The following is a 19,497-nucleotide window of genomic DNA, read 5'->3' as shown; positions in this document are numbered from 1 at the left end:
TTATTAAAAACAGGATCACTTTTAGAGAGTTTTCTTTGTCCATTATTTATAGTAGTTTGGTTGGCAAATAAAATATAGTTCACTGTCCTCATCAAAATGAAGGAGCAAAATTTCCAATGTTGCAAAAGTCCACTTTACACCATTCTGTGTTCCTATTATCATAACTCCCACTCCCAGTGCTCACTTCTCCCCTTTGCAAGGGATTTACACAGATAATTGTAGAGAACTATCAGTTCAGCCAGACAAACTCTGCTATTAAAAATACAGAAATACTGACAGATATTAACTAGCAAAAATAGCTCAATGAAAACTTTCGTAAGTGCCTTTTTCCCCCACAAAAAGAGAAGAGGCTTCAATGAATGACCTATTTCTTCTCTAGTGACAGAATCTAAATGTAGAAGGAAAAGATGGGACTGAAGACAACAGCAGCAGCAAAAGCTATCAAAGGCTTTAAAATAAATTGATAAAATGAACAGAAGTATCTGGTTCAAAATAACGGTCAATCTGCATTTTATAGCCAGTAAAATATTAAATGGCTGAACTGTTAGCTGTAGTGTGCCACTTATCATTTAATCACCCTCAGTACTAAAGGAAAAAAGTTGGAAAATATGTCCTTAGGTTTTAGAAAGACATCCAGGGGAAATCTGGGAGAAAAAATGATGTGCAAATCAGACACCCATACAGACAGCATGATAGGAACTGTAATAAAGAATAGAAGGAATGAAAATAAAGATAAATGCAACAAAAAAGGAAGATTCAGGATGACTTTTGTTGCTGGATACAACTCTGTTAGTGTTCCTATGTAGAATTAGAAGACATATAAGGTTATGAAAATCTGGTTAACATATTATCTTGCATTCCCAGGAATCTCTTGGCATGATTTCCCCAAAGGTTTTCTAAAGGTATTAAGCAGATCATGAGAAAAGCAATAGGTAGAAAGGAGGGAATAAAGGTTAAGCACAGCAGATCAGTGATTACACTGAATAATGTAATATTACAATGAAGTAATAATATTACACTGAAGGGGGGTTACCCACAGTAACTGTGTTTAATAGGTCCTGGACTGTTCAGGATAATCCCAAATTATCTACAGAAGAGTGTGAATCACAGACTCACAGAATTAACTAGGTTGGAAAAGACCTTCGAGATCATCAAGTCCAACCTATGACCTAACACCTCCTCATCAACTAAACCATGGCATGGTTATGGACATGGTTTAGTGATGGACTTGGCCGTGCTGGGTTAATGGTTGGACACAATGATCTTAGAGTCTTTTCAAACCTTAAAAGGTCTATGATTCTGTTCCACAGTTACCATGATATAATGTTGCTTCTCACATTTTTGCTTGTTTTCTTTCATGCTAGTGGTTATATTTGATGATGTAAATAATTCCAAAATTTCAAGAGGCAAATATTTCACATTTCTAATAAACTTAAAGGCTATCAAAAGGTTAAGTTTTCCAGTTTAACTGAAGTATTACCATAAAGTAGACAGTAATCAGGAAGCAAATTTTCAAAAGGAAGTGTAAATTACTTGTAATAATTTCTGCACGCCTAACTGAGGTGAATAGACTCTTTTTATGGCTTGGATTTTTTTTTAATTAATTTAAGCCTCAGCTTTAGTGAGAAAAGTAATTTTTTATCACCTGTAAAAATTAAATTCTATTGACACTAGGTATTTTATACTTTGTGGTTCCAACTGTTCTGAAGCTAAATGAGGTATTGCAGCTACAAAACCAGAGTCGACACGGCTGTTGTCACCCACCCCACCACAGAAACAATTAAGATCCTGATAATTTGTGGAATTTGAGTAGATGACTGAATGCAACCAGTGAAATTAGAAAAAGGGAGAGACATTAGAGGGAGAACATCTGAATGGAGAAGTACACATTAATTAGATCCAACCACCAGCCATAAACAAGTGAGAGCCAGAGGATTTTATGCCGTAAAATTGGAGCATGAACCATGGAGATTAAAAACAAACAAAAAAAAAAATAAAAAGGAGGAGCAGATAGTAGAGGAGTAGAGATGAAAAAAGGAAGAAAAAGAGGGAAGGATGTATTGAAAAAAATGAGAGAGTGCCTAGGAAATATTATTCTGTCCAAGATGAAATGGCAAGCAATGTCCTTTGCATAGTAAATGTGCCTGATCTTGGACCATCACTGTGCCCCTGTGCACAGAGCAGTATTTCTCCACATGTGCTACGGAAAAACTTAAAACTCTCCTCAGGTCAATTACTAACAAAATCAAGAGAAGGCCTCACACTAACCTTCCAGTCACCAAATACTACATATGACATGTAAATATCAAAACATTTTTGTTTACTTGACTATAAATAGCTGCAGCAGCTGTCGGCAAGATGAAATAGGATTTCAACTGCTTTTATTCAATTAAGTTGGCCAGATTTAAAATCTCACTTCCACCTACTTGCATTTTTCATTACTATATAACACAGTTCTTTGGCAAACAAAGAAGCTGAAATCTAATGAAGGCTCTAGACAGTTCTTTAGCTGCTTTTAATTAATTATGCCAGTGTGAATTGGGAATTAGTAAATGTTCTTCCTCTTAAACCTCCAAAACTTGGTATGGTCCCAAAGGTTCAGAAGGAGGCTGTCAAACAGTAAGAAAACCATAAAATTTCCTAGTAACTTTAGTAGAAATGAGATAAAATATTTTATTAAGAAGGTCATTATAATTCAATTTATGCAATTAAATAATTAGCTTTATTTCTAAATGTTATCAGAGTTCTCCCTAAAAGAGCATAATTTTTCTTGGAGTCCTCATTTGTGCTTTCATCCTCAGCTAAGTCAATATATGTTTGTTGTTATTAACAGTCAGTAACATAATAGTCTCTGACCATACTGCTACTTGTTTAAAGAGTTGCAATACAAGCAGACAGGATGGGGAACAGATGATATTTTCAAATCAGCAGGATTTGGGATCTGAAGCCTGTTATTTTTAAAATCTGATGCATCAATAAGGAGTTAATATAGCCTTTACCTATATTTGCCTTATGCTAAAATATTTCTTCCATATTCTGAGTGGCAACATCAAGGAAGAGATATAGGTACAACACCCAGAAGGAAATACACACTTTAGGAAGACTAAGTTGCTTAGAAAAACAATGTGGAGAATTTTCGAAGAAAACTAAGGAAAAATGCCTGATTTGGGATTTCATTCTAAAAACTGATTATAAAGCTTTTCAGACCTTATAAATCACTGAGGAGAAGCAAGTATGACTTTTCAATAGCTCATCTTATCTATAGATTTATGACAAAGCTGTGTACTTTGACATAACTTCATGGGTAAAGATTTCAATTGTGCAATTTAGATTTAAGGCCTAACTTGTTCTGTGACAGAATTAAAATCTTCCTTCAAATGGTGCAACAGAGCATCTGAAGTCCTTTCCAATGAAATTACTTAAAGATTAATGACGTTTCAGCTTCTATTATCTTGATCAGGTAACAGTTTTAACATTAAGCTGTTATCTCAGTAGGCTTGTTCAGACATATTTTTTTAATCAGTATTTTTTATTCTAGTCAATACTTTTTCTTCCTTTTCTCTCAATAAGACTCTGAGACCTCAGTGAAATAAAGCCCATGCTGCCTACTGAATTGTAAAGAATATGCTGATTGTTGGTTTGTTTCAATTTTTCAAATCTAACTGGATATCAGACACATTTTATAAACTAGATTTTGGATTTTAGCCTGAGATGTAGCTTAAAGGCCATGTTACACCTAATACTATTTTAAAAGGCACCTAGTTAAATCTTGTTTCATTGGAGTTAAAAATACAACTTCCAACTTTGTGCAGAGGTTGGAATTTCACCTTTAATGGTTAAAACAAAGGATGAAGGAGTGAATGTCATGTGAAGGTATTATACTTAATAGTGAAAATAATTCTGAGTAGAATCTGGAGAATTTGATATTAAAGGCAGTAATTATTTCCTATTAAAATAAATATCTTTGAAGTCATCACCATGGAACCAGAATTAGTATTAAGAAAAACTAAATTTAAAAACTCAGTTGGTGCCTTGTTTTTAACCAGAGAGAAGGAACCATCAATAGAGTTCTGTTTTATACAGAAAATGTGTATGTCACACAAGTTATATTTGAATCATAGAATTATAGTATGGTTTGGGTAGGAAGAGACCTAAATTTCATCTAGTTCCAACCCTGCTGACATGGTCAGGGACACCTCTCAGTAGGTATAGTGGCTCAAAGCCTAATAAGAACCAAAAGAGATCTATTTTGAGTCAGTATGCTATTGACAATATCAAACAGGTTGCTGACAGCAACAACTTTACAGAACACATGCATTTTGTCATACCAATACCTAGTACTATCATTTTATTTTTACAACCATTTTATTGTACAAAAAATTATGCTAGACAGCAGCAAATTCCATACTTGTCTTCTTCACCCATTACTCCAAGATGGACATTTATTTATAAATTAAGCAGACACAACTCATTTATATTTCCCAGGTAACCGAAACGTTTATAAAATTTCTTAATTGCTAGAGTGAAAAAACAGAACCTATTTTTTATGAAATCTTGCAAAATAATGCCTCCTCAAGGCAATAACAAATTTTATTTAGACATGCTTAGCATGATGGAACAGTTGTAGTAGTTTGACCTATTTGCCTGTGTGAAGGAAGAACTTTGTAACTAATACCATGATAACGTACTTTGCATCATGACACTGATAGCATACTTTGCATCAATACCAGTCACAAACTTTGTATCTTCCCTATAAATGTAAAAAAATTTTCATTTTTAACCAGATGCCAGAAGAAATAACTAATAATTAACCAGAAGAAATGACTGCTCCTTCAAAGAAAATTGAAAATGAGTACAGATGTAGCCTACCACCTATCTACAAGAGAGGAAATAAAATGGCCAAACTAGGAACATATTAATCACTTTCAAGAGTGACTACAGGGAAATGAGACTGTTCAAAGAGTACTGGCACATTTGTAGAAAAACAGCTCACTCCAGGTGGCCCTGCAGGTCTCTGTGCTCTTCGAAAACACTCCTAACACACACAGGCTATACAGGATAATAGATTATGCTAATCTGGAAGAAGCTTCAGTGGAAAAAACATGAAATCCATTAAATCTGATACATCCTGTCACAATTGAATTGCAGTCAGTACACCTCTGTTCACCATTTACAAAATCTCTCTAAAGGCTTTGGGCAAATAAAACAGCCTCTTCACATGAACATTTAGCGTTGCACTCCTGGAACCTCAAGAGTGGCTAGAAGCCCAATGATTACCACACACAGGTAAGTACCACCTATGCTGCATGTAATTATAGGAAACCTGACCCACACATTTTTTGCATGAGTATCACAATGTTACTATTTTAAAAAAAGTGTCTGTAAATTCTGATATTTTCCATTCTCAAACAGAACTTTGTTTTACTTTCTTTTTGTTCATCTGAGATAAAAGTCATTATTCCATTGAAATGTTACAGGATCTGACAAGCTCAGATCAAATTCACCCAGTAGAAGCAAGCTGGGAAGTTAGTTACACTAGAATTGACAAAGGCTCATGAGGTTTGCTATCAAATAAAATGTGCCAGAATTTCTATTAGGTATATGAAAAATTACAGTGTCTAGTGTCCCTGGTTTCCCAACATGAGGGGTATGGTATGTGTGCAGGCAATATAAATTATTTTATTTCGGTTTTGGGTTGCTGGTTTTTTTTAAGATTATAAAGGGGAACATTCTACTCTTCTTGCACTTCCCCAAGTTTAGATTAATGCAGAGACTGCAAAGATAAGCATGACCTTTTCATTCCCTTCTTTATTTCTTCTCATAAGAGACTCTTTTCTCTGTTAGCAATCTCTGGAAGTACCTCCCTAGTGCAGTTCCCTAGTGCTGTTTCCCAAATGGCAATTGTTTAGAACATCTTGTCTGGCTCCTGCTCTTTGCTGCTACCTTTCTGCATATAATTGGGGAAAGGGAAAACAGGGAACTGAACAATTTTTCAAGTAAACTTTCATAAGCTCAAATAAAAATCCTAACATTTTTCTTTTAACTCTTTCAAGCAAGTCCTGTGTATTATCAAGGTCATTATTAGTATAGCAGCTGCTGGAGAGAGATTTGAGTACAAAGCAAAGGAGGGAAAACTGGAACAAGCATAAACAGATGTTGTGCTTCTGAGCCCTCCCTTTTTCTTTCACTGGATCAGTGACCACAGTTTTCATGGACGCTAATGGGCATCTAGTTACAAATTAGTTGCACCAGTTAAGTGAAAAGACCATAAATGGTGAGAACTGAAACTGAAAAATCACAGGAGGATGTAAATACCAAGGTAGTCTTTTTTCATTATAAAAGTAGATCTAGTCATATATATTTTTGGCTTTAATGTAATTCCTGATGTCTAAGTGCAGTACCAAACTACTTCAACAGACCGCCTAAATGAGCTGGAGCAGGGCAATGTGAGTGTCGAGGTCAAGCATTCTAGAGTGGCTGCAGTGTCTCTGCTGGGGCAACCATCCGAATAAAGTGACTCCAGCCAAATTCAGCTGCTTTGCAGCTGTGAGAAAAATAAATAAGCAACACTCAGGAATAAAGGTACTGTAAAGGAACATGAGGATGATGTCTAAATACATTATCTACTCTTATTATCTACTTTTCTGACACATCTAGAAGAAAATTATTCAAGGGATGACTTGAAGATGAAATCAGCGTTTGTGAATAACACATTTCATTGTGAAAAGACTGGAAAACTCATACTGTTCTTTTTCCTTCAGGAGACAACAGCATGATTTACTATTAGCATGTTGAATATTACGGAACAGAGAAATCAAGTGTTTGCCAAAAGGGCATCGAAGAAATCAGTGCAAGAACCAAGTACAGGATTAGTCTCTTGGCAATTTGAGCTGCAACCTTTAAATCAGCTCATCTGTCCTTTTTGTTCTATTTTTTCCACTAAGGATTAAAAGAACTTCAGTTGCTGGTGTGGTCATTCTGGTGCATTTCACATCATTAATGATCACTTTGAAAAAGAAAACACAATGTAGAAAAACAAAGTAGATTTTCCACATTAAGAGTAATTGGCAACATCAGTGAAGAGTCAGCACTCACCCTGTAATGGTCAATTCAACAACACATGTCTAAGTGCCAAACCACAAGCCCTTACAATTCTGTAAACTCAGTTAATTGCTTCTTTTCAGGTTGAGATCATGCTTACATTTATTCCTGAATAAAACTTCGCCATTAAAATTAACTTGGACAATTCCTGTTCCTTAAAATTTTACAGATGAGTTGTAGGCTGAAATACAAATATTTTTTAAGTACATATTGAAAAGCAAACAATGTAACAGCAACTGTACCTTGCATTGTACACAGCTATTCTGGGCACAAGCTCTGCTCCACTGAAATAACTTCAAATCTGGTACAATTTAGCAGAATCCACCTAGCATCTCCAGTTTATTTTCTTGATGGAGATCTACTGCAGCAAGCCAAAATCTTTCAAATATTCCACTGAAAATTATTTTCCATTTATGAAAAATCTGCATGGTTTTATTGACTGGCAGTTTACAAGTTCCAGCTTGTTACTATTTTTTACTGGAAATTGCTGTTTCCAGGTGAGAGCTTTACACTTACTAACACATTGAAGCAAATGTTGCTGTCAGGCCTTCTTCTACCTTTGGTTCTCCCACTATCCATAGAGCTGCCTACTTCATTTCCACTTAAATGGTATTGGAGCTGTATTCCCTATGCAAAGCAAGGGAAAAAACTACACTAAAAAATATTACTTTTTTATGTATAAAGTATGGCAGCATCAGTAGCGTTACTTTCTCCTTACTAGTTCTGTGTTTTATTAAAGAACAAGTTGACTGAAGGAGTTAGGTGTTTTCACCCTGGAGAACAAGGCTCGGAATGGGACCTCATCACAGTTTTCCAGTACTTAGAGGACAGAGATTATCTTCACAGGGAGCCACACTGAGAGGATAAAGGGCAATGGGTACAAGTTGCATGGAGAGAGGTTTCATCTATTCAAATTTTTTACAGTGAGAACAAATAATCACTGGATGAGGCGGAGTTCCCATCAGTGGCGGCATCCAAGATGAGACAGGACAGAGTGCTAGGTAATCTCAACCAGGTTTGCCTCTCCATGAAAGTTGGACCACATGGTCTTCTGAGGTCCCTTCTAATCTGAGGCCCCTTCTGTGAATCTGTCTACTTAAATCGCAATTTACCTGCCTTGCTTGCATGAGTATTTGCACAGCACTTGTAGATGAGTTGTGCAAATAGTCCTTACATTTTTCTGGACAGAATAGAATATATCTTAAAATATGAAATCCAAGGTCTACTTTATGTTGTTCTTCTAGGTATGTGGCTGATATCAGATTTAGACAGAGATGATAATTTTCAGTGCAAACTGAGGCATTATTTATTTCTGCATCACAAAACTGCATAGCTTCACAAGTGATTTGTAACAGGACCCTACAGGGAGTTTTAAAAGACAACCAGGTTAAACTCTGACACACTGGTTAAAAGCAGTCAGAGGACACTGGAAATCCAAATTACGGTGACAACATATTGCAGAAATTTAGGTCTTTTCCACATGGGGTTCTAGATTGACTTGTCCAGAACAGAAACGAAAAGCCACACACTTATGAATTTTGAAAAAACAGAACATTTTCAGAAGTTCTGTCATGTGAAAAGCTCTTGCTCACCATCTCTCAAGTTCACTGTCATGTGGCAATTCTGAGCATTACCCAAAGGAAGCATTTAGGGCTATTTGTTTTCTGAAGATCTGAATTTAACCAGTTCCAGATAGCTGACTTTGGACTAGAACCAATATACATAAGACGTTTTTGCCATTGTGGACAGTTTTTTCCATCCATGTAATCTGAGAGGATAAAACCCAGTTTCAGCTAAATTACTGTGGTGTTTTGGTTACATATGTTAGTAGTTTGTGTGTTTGTTTAATTTTAATTGGAGATGAACATAAGGAACAAGGAGACTTGGTTTCTGTTTAGCACAAGCTTTTCCTATTCCAAATTTTGCACCAAGCAGGTAATCTGAATGACAGCCTATTCCAGTATTGCAGTTCTGGTTTGACAAATAAAGGTTAAGCTTCCACATCAAATAAATACAAAAATAGTAAATACAAATAGGTGAGTGTTTTGTAGCCAACAACTGAGAAATGCAATATCACACTTAGGTCTCTTGAAACCTGCACATTACCTTCAGGAAGCAAACATACAGCACTGTTCAAAGTTAGTTAGAAATGCAGTGATCTCTTTAATGTAACATGCCAATACATTGTGAACTGACTACTTCCAAATATCAAATTACATATTGATAGTTCCTTGTTGCTCAAGTCGCAGTTTTAGATACAGTGATTTTGCTTTTTGCCGTGATCATACTTTGATTTGTATTTGTAATTTTACAGAAAGACACATTTAAAAATAAAGACAAAAATAACTCCCAAACACCTAAAAAAAAAGCCTGAAACAAAGCAAGGGAAAAAAGCATTTTTGATCATTTTTAAAGAGGGAAGATTATCTTTCCTCTAAACAAAAGAAAATGGGAACTTCCACAGAATATTTTATTTCTACAATTCAGCATTTTCTACTAGAAATCATTCCTTTACAGAAAATTTCTGATCAGGTAACTAGATTCCAGTCAATCAAGGAAATAAATAATAACTAAATGCAATAACCTGAATTACCAAAATATGGGTATGGATCTAATATCGACACCCAACTGAGATGGACAAAGACTCTCTAATGGTTTAGAGTTAGAAAGTGTATGTTTATTCCAGCGCCGGGCAGCTGCATGGGTAGCTCCCTGATAAGCAGTGCAAAGTTACAAGCCAATACAAAGTCTATTTATCTACAAAAGTTATGAATATCCAAAATACAAATGCGTATGTATAACATTGATACCTCCCATTCTCCACTTCGTATGGAATTTAGCTTAAATGTCATTAAGCATGCATGGTATGCTCCCTGAATTGGGTCGGTGGTCTCGAAGATGAGGTAAAAGTGGTCTTCCTCGATCTGACCTTTCTGCCTCCCTGGGTTTTGACAAATTACTTTTGGTGACCTTCCAGTTCCTCTTTGTGGGACTTATGAATAGGTTCTCAGATGGGGAGGAAATTGATAATTGTTTACGTTCCCTAGATCTACTTATCAATGTTTCTGTCTCTCATTCTAAGCACAGCTAAACAAATATAAAAGTGACAGGTAATCAGTTATTTAGTAATCAGTTACTCGCATCTTGAAAACTCATTTCAGGTCCAGCTCTTCTTTACTAACTATTAACTTTTAATTAATTCTAGCTGGGCCTAAGCTCACTTCTATTTTAACTAAATTCAGCACAGCTAACCTTCTAACTAAATCTTTATGTTTCTTTTAAAATCTGTATTTCAAACCAAACTGTGTTTCCTGCTAGCCACACAACAAACCAGTGGCAGAGTTTGGAACCAAACCCTTACTTCCATGTCTCAATCCAGCTGATCAAGCAATGAACTGTTCTTCCTCATATGACTGATTTTATTTGCATTTCACCTTCCATTTAAGATGCTATGAAAGTGTCCAAATTTAAGATTAGCTTTTAGTAACAGTACAAGAATGTATTTTAGTAGTTCTATTTATTTTTTATATATTGAAAGATTCCGTAAGAAAACAGCATGTATTTAACAATAACACTGAATAAATTCCTCATGGACTCAAACACATTTTCTACCAAAGAACTACCATTATCATTGTTGTCCATCAAATTGTTTCCTGTTACCTGCAGCAATCAAAGGGATAATCAAAATCCTCAGATTCTTAGCAAAGGTTTCTAAGATTTGATGTCTGTTTTGCTATTGAAATTATACTGGTCAAATGCTGTCTTGTCACTCCCGCTGCAGCAGAAAACAAAGTCAGGTCCAATAATTTTAAAAAAAACAAACTAGAATTTGAAGACATGAAAACAAAAGAAATTACCTGGGTCTTCTATCGATAAATTCTTCGTTAACCATTGAACAATATCTGAACCTAGGAGCAAAAGAAAAGGCATTTATAGATTAGTAAATTTTCTCTCCCTATTCTTCAGATCCCTGAGGCAATTCATATTGTTTTTCCATGGAAGAGATCTACATTTTTTGCTCAGTTTGTCTAGAAAAAAAAACCCACTGGCCATTCTATTTTAGTTTAGTTTCTTTTTTTAGCTTTGTTTTAGCAGTGAAACACAGCACTTTTTTCTTCAGGCAAGACTTATAAAACGTAATAGAAGTGCATTAAATGCGCAGTAGTAGTCTGCATTTTAAAAATAACACTACTTCGAAATTTACATAGAAAAACATTTTATTAACCTATGTTTCCCCCCCTTAAAAATTAGTTTACCAGTAAAAGCATATTCAGTTACCTACATATGGACTACCAATGGATCAAATTCCACCTCATGGCTAAGCTCTCAACAAAATTCATTTTTCCCTCAGTGGTAAAGTGCTTTCCTTACCACTCCAGTCACCCTTGCTCTCCATCCCTTCATTTACTGCATATCCTTTTCTTTCTATTTAATTTCCTGCCTTGTTTTAAGGTCATGTGCTATTGCCCACCTCTTAACACCTTTGACACCAGGTTTCTTCCTGCCTTTTACACTGAGTATCCTTCCAACCTCACCTCCTAATTCCTAACCCCTCTGCTCCTCTTGGGCATGCACTTCTATCAACTGCACTTCTATCACACTTTGCAGTTCATGCCACAAGCTGAAGTCAGACTTGTTTTTCAGGCAGAAAGCTACAGTTGAACTTCACTCACTGTTAACATGATTTGCAAAATAAATTATGAAGCATTGCTGCGGACAAAAAACCCAAACCACAATCATGATTTAAGCAACTTGAAATAACCAAACTGGCTTAGAGGGAAAATGAGTGAAACACTAGGGGATGTTACATGCATGTTCTTCGTGGTTCATGATACCTCCAGTTCAGACAAGCAATGTAATAGAGGGAGACATCACATATTTCCTTATAGAGCCAATATTTAAGTTGCTCATCTATTTCCCATCAAGCATTATAAAAAAAATTCTTTGATAAACCTTAGATTTAAAACAATAATAAAAATTTATACAACTCACACAGATATAAACCAAATCAATAAAATCTCTTGAATGTACAATAATATATAACACTAGAATATGGAGCATATTTCCCTTGTTGCTCCCTAGATTCATATTTCTGCCTGTACTTTACATACTGCTTAATTTCCTTTGCTTATCTTAAGGCACTGAAAACAATATTTTAAAAAGGCATTTCAGAGACGGAAATTTACTTCTCCTTACAACTTTCATTTTATTACACTTAGTGAATAGCTCTATCATATATTTTACAAAGCCCCATTGATTATATCATAGCTTTCCCTGTGTGTATGCATTACTAAATTGATTACATAGCAGTGAAAATCTCTAGAGATTTAACAACCATGTCCAGAGGAGACATTTTCATTACTATGTTAAATATCTAAATTTTGAAAGATATTAAACTGCAGTGGCACTGTTTCTCACAGCATTTATATGGCTTTATACCTCAAATGAGGCAATTTACCTTCGCATGCTGTTGGAGGTATACAAAATGTTAGAGAGAGATATTCCTACCCCCAAAATATTCTATTTTTATAAATACAACTTTAGTCCTTTTTTTATACATATGAAATTTACAAGGCTGACGCTGACAGAATTTTAGTTTAAGATGAAACTTCATAAGCCTCAATGACGCAGTTCCAAGCATAGCTATATTTTTCTGTCAGCTGACTAGAGAAGTTAGTCAGTCCTAAATATTTCCCTAAATCTTCAAAGATCAAAGATAAAAATTAGAAAAACAACATGACATTTTTGAATACTGATTTTTTACTTTGTCTTCTTTCAAATCTCTAAGGTACACTATGGGAAGAAATCTTCTTTTCACCTCGCCTTCAAAAACTTCTTTCCTTTTTGCATCTTTTGAAAACTTTCTTACAGTGACATTCCTCAGTCCTGTATTCCTCAGTCCTCAGCTCCTGGCCTCACATTTGCATATACATGGTCTGCACATCACAAATTTCACCTCCGTATGCTCCACTGTCTTTTGGCTTATTATTAATAAGAGTGGGAAATGGGCTTTCTTGAAAATGGCACCATCTGATTATGAAAGTTCATTGATGCTCTATTCACACTTTATCCTGAAGCCATTGCCCTGGCACTGGAAAGCCTGGACAGGAGTTTAAGCCAGCTATTGCATTTGAACACACTGATGATTTCAGATGCATGACTTTAATGACAGATGAATAAATACCAACATCAAATACTCTCCTTCTAGTGTGAAAGCTATTCAAGTAAAATCAACTTGCAAGTAATCTGTCATATCACAAGTGAGAAATGTATCAGTTCATATTTCTTTGGGAGATCTTGGGGCCAACTGTAGTCCTAAAAGTATAATAAAGGTATTAACTTGTAGAGCTTGCTGGGTGTTTTTTTAGCTACTGGTTTCAACATCTAATCAACAATATTGTTTCCCTTAATCATTCCTGTGCCCTTTTCTAAGGTTTATTACTTATGCAAATGTGTTTCTAAAAGCAAAATCATTACTCTAATTTCTTATCTCAGGAAAAAAACCAAGGCAACAAAACAGGTGAAAACAGGAAAACAATACTTCCTGTCAGTGTAGCTTCGAAAAAAACTGACCAGTAAATTCATGTCAGTTTTAATACGCGACACTTCACATCTATAGGAATTATGATCCAAGACTATAAACATCATTATTTGTAAACAAGAACTAATACTTATAGGATGAAAAATCTTTAACCTTCAAACCTTATTCTGTCTTATCACCAGAAATCCAGCAAAAAGACAAACTAGTCAGATGATATAAATTTTGTGGAAACCACTACCTTGGTACTGGACTCGCCTGAAAAGGAAAATTTTAGCAATCCAAAATAGAAAATGTTTGCTGCATCATATACTCAGTTTTTGCATACCATTTAATGTGTGATAACAATGACCCAGTTATAACATTGTCAAAGCAGATTCTCGAGTTCTCCAGGTCTCCCTGCCTCACTTCCACCAAGCAGCAAAAAAGGCAAATTGGCTATTAGATCTGCAAGGTCTGGAAGACTTCAGTCAAATTGCTGACTGAATTTTGAAATCCCAGAAAAACCTTCAATTGCCATGCCAATTTCTAAAGCAAATGAAACTGGACAAGGCAAAGTAATAATTTTTAATAATATCTTAAAACTAACATGAGCAGAAAATATTTGAAAAAATGGGGTTTTTTAGATATAGAGCCTGAAAGCCAACTGTGAGATTCCTTAAACACCAGCACCTATCCAGATAAAAGCAAAAAAATTCACAAGATCTTACTCAAGCCCAAAAATTATAAACTTTAATCTTCTTTAAAGAAATAGGCAAAAATATGTCTATGTTCATATACAAACAAAAAAGACTCAGTCATGTTCTTTGTAAAATGTACTTGCTGAAAATTCCACAAGTGGTTAATTTTAAATTAAATGGTCCAAAAACAGCAGTTGCTGAAGCTGTCACAGATCTTAAGAAAATACTTTTTGATGAAAGCATGCTGTCTGAACTCTGCAATACTAATTTCCAAGTCAAAGTCATAATGCCAAGGCAATGCGAAGGTTACCTTTCAGAGAAAATCCCCTATTTTAAACAAGTCCTTACAGAGTACATTTCCAAAAGGTGCTGGTTCTGATCTATAGAAAATTTCACAGGAATTATAAATCAAATTTTTGCTATGCCTAGATGCAATGAGCCATGTAAGCCTTGATCTGTCAGAAAAAAGATATGATATTAGTACTGCAAAAGAAAAGCAAAATTCAAAATGCTCTATCTTTTTCAAAATTCAAAAATGTATTTAGCAGAAGGAGAGACAGTTGCAAGAAAGCATATTTTATTAATCAGAATCACAAACAAAGAGACCACTGAGAAACTTAATGAGTTCTTACTTCATAAAGAGACAGGTTCAACCTTGCAAAGAAAATAGTCTTTTGCTGTTAATATCTCAGTTTAGTAACTAATACCTATTCTTCTTTTTACTTTTAGACCTCAGAGTATTTGCAGATGATGAAGAGGGAAGGTGACGCAGGAAGCCCCTCTGCACCGAGGATACCAAGAGAGAGGGTTTTGCTGTTGACAGTCAAGATTTTTGCCATCTGAACTTTCAAGGGCAATGTAACCCTCACGCTTATGTTTGCCCAGCACTGTGACATCTGGGCAGATGGGCCTGTTTGATGCTGAAAGGCAGGAGCAGATCATTCAGGTGCTGCCTCGAGGGAACCTCTTGGTCAGCTGGCTCAGCTTCAGAGCTTCACCACCACCTAGCCTTGAGAACCTAGAGAATTTTTTGCAGGGCAGCTCACAGTACAGAAAACTTAATAAACATGACTCTAGAAAGTATCAGTGTCTAAATTTAAGACAAGACTATTACTAAATTACTAAGGAAATAGTACTGTATTTCCACTGTTTCTCTTTATTTTTTATATTGAGAAAGGAGGGTATTGGGTCATTTTAACTTTTGTCTCCAACACCATCACTTCATGGAAATTAAGGTTAGTCACTGATATACTCTTCAAAATCCTTGGCCATGACTGAAAAAAGATATAAGGTGCAATTTCATTTCTCACCACTAATTCAGATATTGGAAACACAGAAAGTGGATTAGATAAACAAGGAGATTGTAAAAGCCAGCGGTCTCTCAGGTTTTCAGCACTAGCTGTTTTCAAACAAAAATTGCTGTCTAATGGAGAGTAGGACTCTACAAGGAAGGGCTTTCACTGGTGAGAGGGACAAAAATGATCTGCATTCTCCTTGAAGTTTTCACAGTCACAAACCATAGCATTTGTTGCCACAGATATATCAGCATGGATATTTTACAGTTTCTTTTCTTTATCTGAGAAGCACAGTTTGTGTATGAATTCTTCATGCATATATCTGAAAGAAATCAAGTACCGTATAATTACAGGCAGAAGGGCAGAGGGAAGAAAAACAATGGCTATACTATATATGGGTTAAATTATGGAAAAATACATTATTATCCAGTACCCATACTGGATTATTCAGATTAATTTTTCCCTATGTCTATTACAGCTGAGCAAAGAGAGGCTTTGCATCACTTGATTGCTGTGTCCACAGAAAGGTAAAAGAAGGATGCAGGGACCCCTCTCTGAGGCTGGGGTTGCAAAAGTGCTTGAAGGAACATAATCCCCATAAATTATTTCCACCCTGTGTTTTTAGCTAATAGGTTTTTTCTTTCTTTTCTGTATTCTTTTGGATTAATGTAAAATAGATTTATAGGTTTAAGTTGGTACAATTTTTTATCATGAGTGGCAACAGAGCTGACACTGTGATAATTTTAATACCCTGCTGATTGCACTTACATATTTAATTTCCTGACCTTTACTATTTAAGTTGGTTGACTTTTTAAAATAAAAAACATCGAGTGCAATTTGATTAAAGAAATTATTTACATCTCAACTTCCACACGTATTTCTGCTACTTGCTTTTAAGAATTACTGATGAAAACAAATGCAGAAACTTACTCTTTTGATTTCTTATAATTGGGGGTGGACCATGCATTTGTTTGAGTTCTGTTAAACTTCAAGGAAGCTTGTACCCAGGTGCAAATTTTAAAATGTCATCTGAATAATACTGACTGTACAGAGAATATGAGATATTTTAATGAAACTATTCAAGCACAAAATTACAGTTTTCTAGTTTTGAAACAATATAAGCTGAAATATACTTTTTTCCAAAGTGAAGGTAGATACAGGAATTTGAAGAAATAAAACCCTCAAAGGAATCATCCTACCGCTTTTGAGTTGGACTCTTTCATTCTCAGCTGTAATTCAGAAATACTCAAGCCTAGAAGGGCAGAACGGATCCATAATTCTGGCTAGCCTAACCTTGTGAAGAACAACGTGTTTCTTGATACTGTTATGACTTTCTGCTTCAGACAGGAAAATTCATCTACATTCATATTGTGAAAGAGCTAATAAAGAATGCGAAAATCTCTTCCACTTCCATACCTATATGAAATAAATCAGTGGTGCTGACCAACAAATTCCAGTAATGTAAACACTTCAGTCACACTCTGTGTCATAACCAAGCCTCAGAGCAGAAATCCAGTTCATAAACACTAAAAGGATAATTAAATATGGCTGTGTATCTGTGCCACACTTTATTCTAAAAGTGTCAATCCACACAGGTCCCTATCTCCTCCAGCAAAAGGAATTGCTGCTTCTTTCCAGCAACATTTATCTCTAAAGTTTCCCAAAAGACATCCTCTACTTAGATCTCTTCCACAGCCACAAATGACACTAGCCGTGCATAATTGGCAATATGCCAGTAACCACAGATGAAACTCCTGTAATCCCAAGGCTCTTATCCTAAGCACTAGAGTTTAGCATCTTGCTGAAGAACATTGCTCCACACTAAACATTTGCAAGACAAGAGTGTTGCTGTTTAGAAAAACTAAGTAGCATGAAAGCCCTGTACAGCCTGTCTACTGCAAAGGAATTTTTATCCTTTCCTTCAAAATGATGTAAAACCTTGTGATCTTGATGAACAAGAATAGAGTATCAGTGTGCACATGACATGTAAAATCTTAAAAGATTCCTCTATGTAAAAAATATTTGTGGGGGGAAAAGCCCATAAAATATAAGCAGAATTTTGAACACCATAAAAAAACCCTGAAGAAATTTCATTTATGATAAATCCTCACCTCCAAATAAAAAAGAAAAACAAAACAAAAACCAAACAACCAACCAAAACCAGAAAAAAAAATCACACTTAGTTTTTAACTACTGTATGCTTTCTTCAAGGAAAACTTCTAAAGACTGAGATAAACAAGGAGGCCAGGAGACTTACTAGTGAGACCTACTTGATTTCCTGTTCATCAGAAATCTTAAATAATGGCAAAAGAAGATAAGAAGCTAAGTGACTTCCAACTTTTCTCATCATGATGTGCCATCCTTCTTCTCTCAGTCAACTCCTTTCCTTACCTTTCAAACACCTGCAGACACATTTGGGTACTATTAAGAGAGAAACAGCCAAGAATTCAGCTACTCATCATGTCTTCCATCTATCATTACCTTTGGGAACTCAAGCTAAATCACATCCTAAAAAACAATTCTGGATCTAATGCCAAGTGGAGAGCAGGAAGCCTCCAAACAGCAAGCACAATGGTGTCCATGCTCTTCACAGCACCAGCGTGTACTGTGTAAATCAACCGGCAATGAGGCTGTTCTGCAATATCAATGCCCCAAATTGTAGGTGAGTGCCTAGTCACCGACTTAAAGAAAATATTTTTCTATCTCTCTCTGTCATGATGTAATTTCTTTTTAAAATAATGAGAAACTCCACATGGAAGAGAACAGTTTCTACTGTCTGCTAATTACATTCTCTAAATAATGAGGCAGCTTAGTCCAAATTTTGCTCAGACACAGGCAGTTTCAAGGCATTTGAACCTGAGTGTCTCCACCTCAATCTTTAGGCATTCTGGTTGGGGCATTCTGGTTGTGGCCCCTTGTAGGAACCCAGAGTGCCGAGAATATTTCTCTGACTGTTTTTAAGGGTTTTTACCCCCCTGGACAACACTGGTATAGCTTTAAACCTTGGAAAAAATTATCAACAGTCAGACAACAACTAGAAAATACAGTGGTATGAATTAGGTGATAGACTACTATGTCAGATTGTCATAGGGTGAAAAATTTAGAGGTTTTAGGCTTCTCTTTATGGTAAATAGATAAGAGTAAAAAATATCAAAATGGAGGATTGTTGTTGTTCTCTAGACCTTTTTCTCCTTCTTCTATTACTCCATATTTTGCAGTAAAAGTAGTTTGGATTTATTGGATAGAAAATTCCGCTGTTCCTAGTCGTGTTACTGAATAATTGGTAAGAAAGTGAAAATAATGTACTTTTTTAGTAACCATTGGTTAAAATCTTTCTTGCTCTCACTCCTACTTTTCCTCCTTCCATGCTGTACCTGGGTCACGCTAGTGGCTCAGTTCCTCTGATAAGACTTAATAAACAACTGTCTAGAAGCATTGAAACTACAGAAGACGTCTTGCTTTATCTTTTAAACTCCTTGCAAGGACTTTCAGCAAATTCTCTCCCATCAGGAGAGACTCAATTTATGGCACAATAAAGTGTCAGCCCCTTTTAATTCCTTTTGCTGGAGCTGTAAGTGTAAGGCTTTTGTGTTAAATAGCTTGGGAGATAAGAAGAGAAAATAAATGATTTACCACCCTGTAGGACACCCCTGCGGGAAGCTGAGCACCTGGTGTCCCCTCCCTACTGCGTGCAGTCTGGTTAATGGGAAGTAGAACAGCATTGGCAAGTGTATGCTAGTGGAGAACACTGCAGGGTACAAATGTAAGAGCAGCCACCCTCAAGAAAAGCTAAGGAGGGAATGGATGTGTGACTCCTATCCCTGAAATAACATATAAAAGGGCAATAGTAGCATCACTGTTGTCTAACTATCTTGAACTCTCA

At 35.7% G+C, this 19,497-nt stretch overlaps 1 protein-coding gene across 11 annotated transcripts in view; it reads right to left on the bottom strand.

Moving 5' to 3' along the window:
• RGS7 (regulator of G protein signaling 7) overlaps positions 1–19,497 on the bottom strand; it is a 246,431-nt gene that overhangs the window by 95,914 nt on the left and 131,020 nt on the right. For all 11 annotated transcript variants that reach the window (XM_032102207.1, XM_032102209.1, XM_032102210.1 and 8 more), the window contains one exon: positions 10,959–11,009. In XM_032102207.1, coding sequence (XP_031958098.1) covers positions 10,959–11,009 — 51 coding nt within the window. The remainder of the gene's footprint in view (positions 1–10,958; positions 11,010–19,497) is intronic.

The sequence above is a fragment of the Corvus moneduloides genome, chromosome 3, assembly GCF_009650955.1.
Source record: "Corvus moneduloides isolate bCorMon1 chromosome 3, bCorMon1.pri, whole genome shotgun sequence".
Lineage (NCBI taxonomy): Eukaryota > Metazoa > Chordata > Aves > Passeriformes > Corvidae > Corvus > Corvus moneduloides.
The sequence above is the reverse complement of the archived record's forward strand: the minus strand, read 5'-3'. Positions and strand labels throughout refer to the sequence as shown.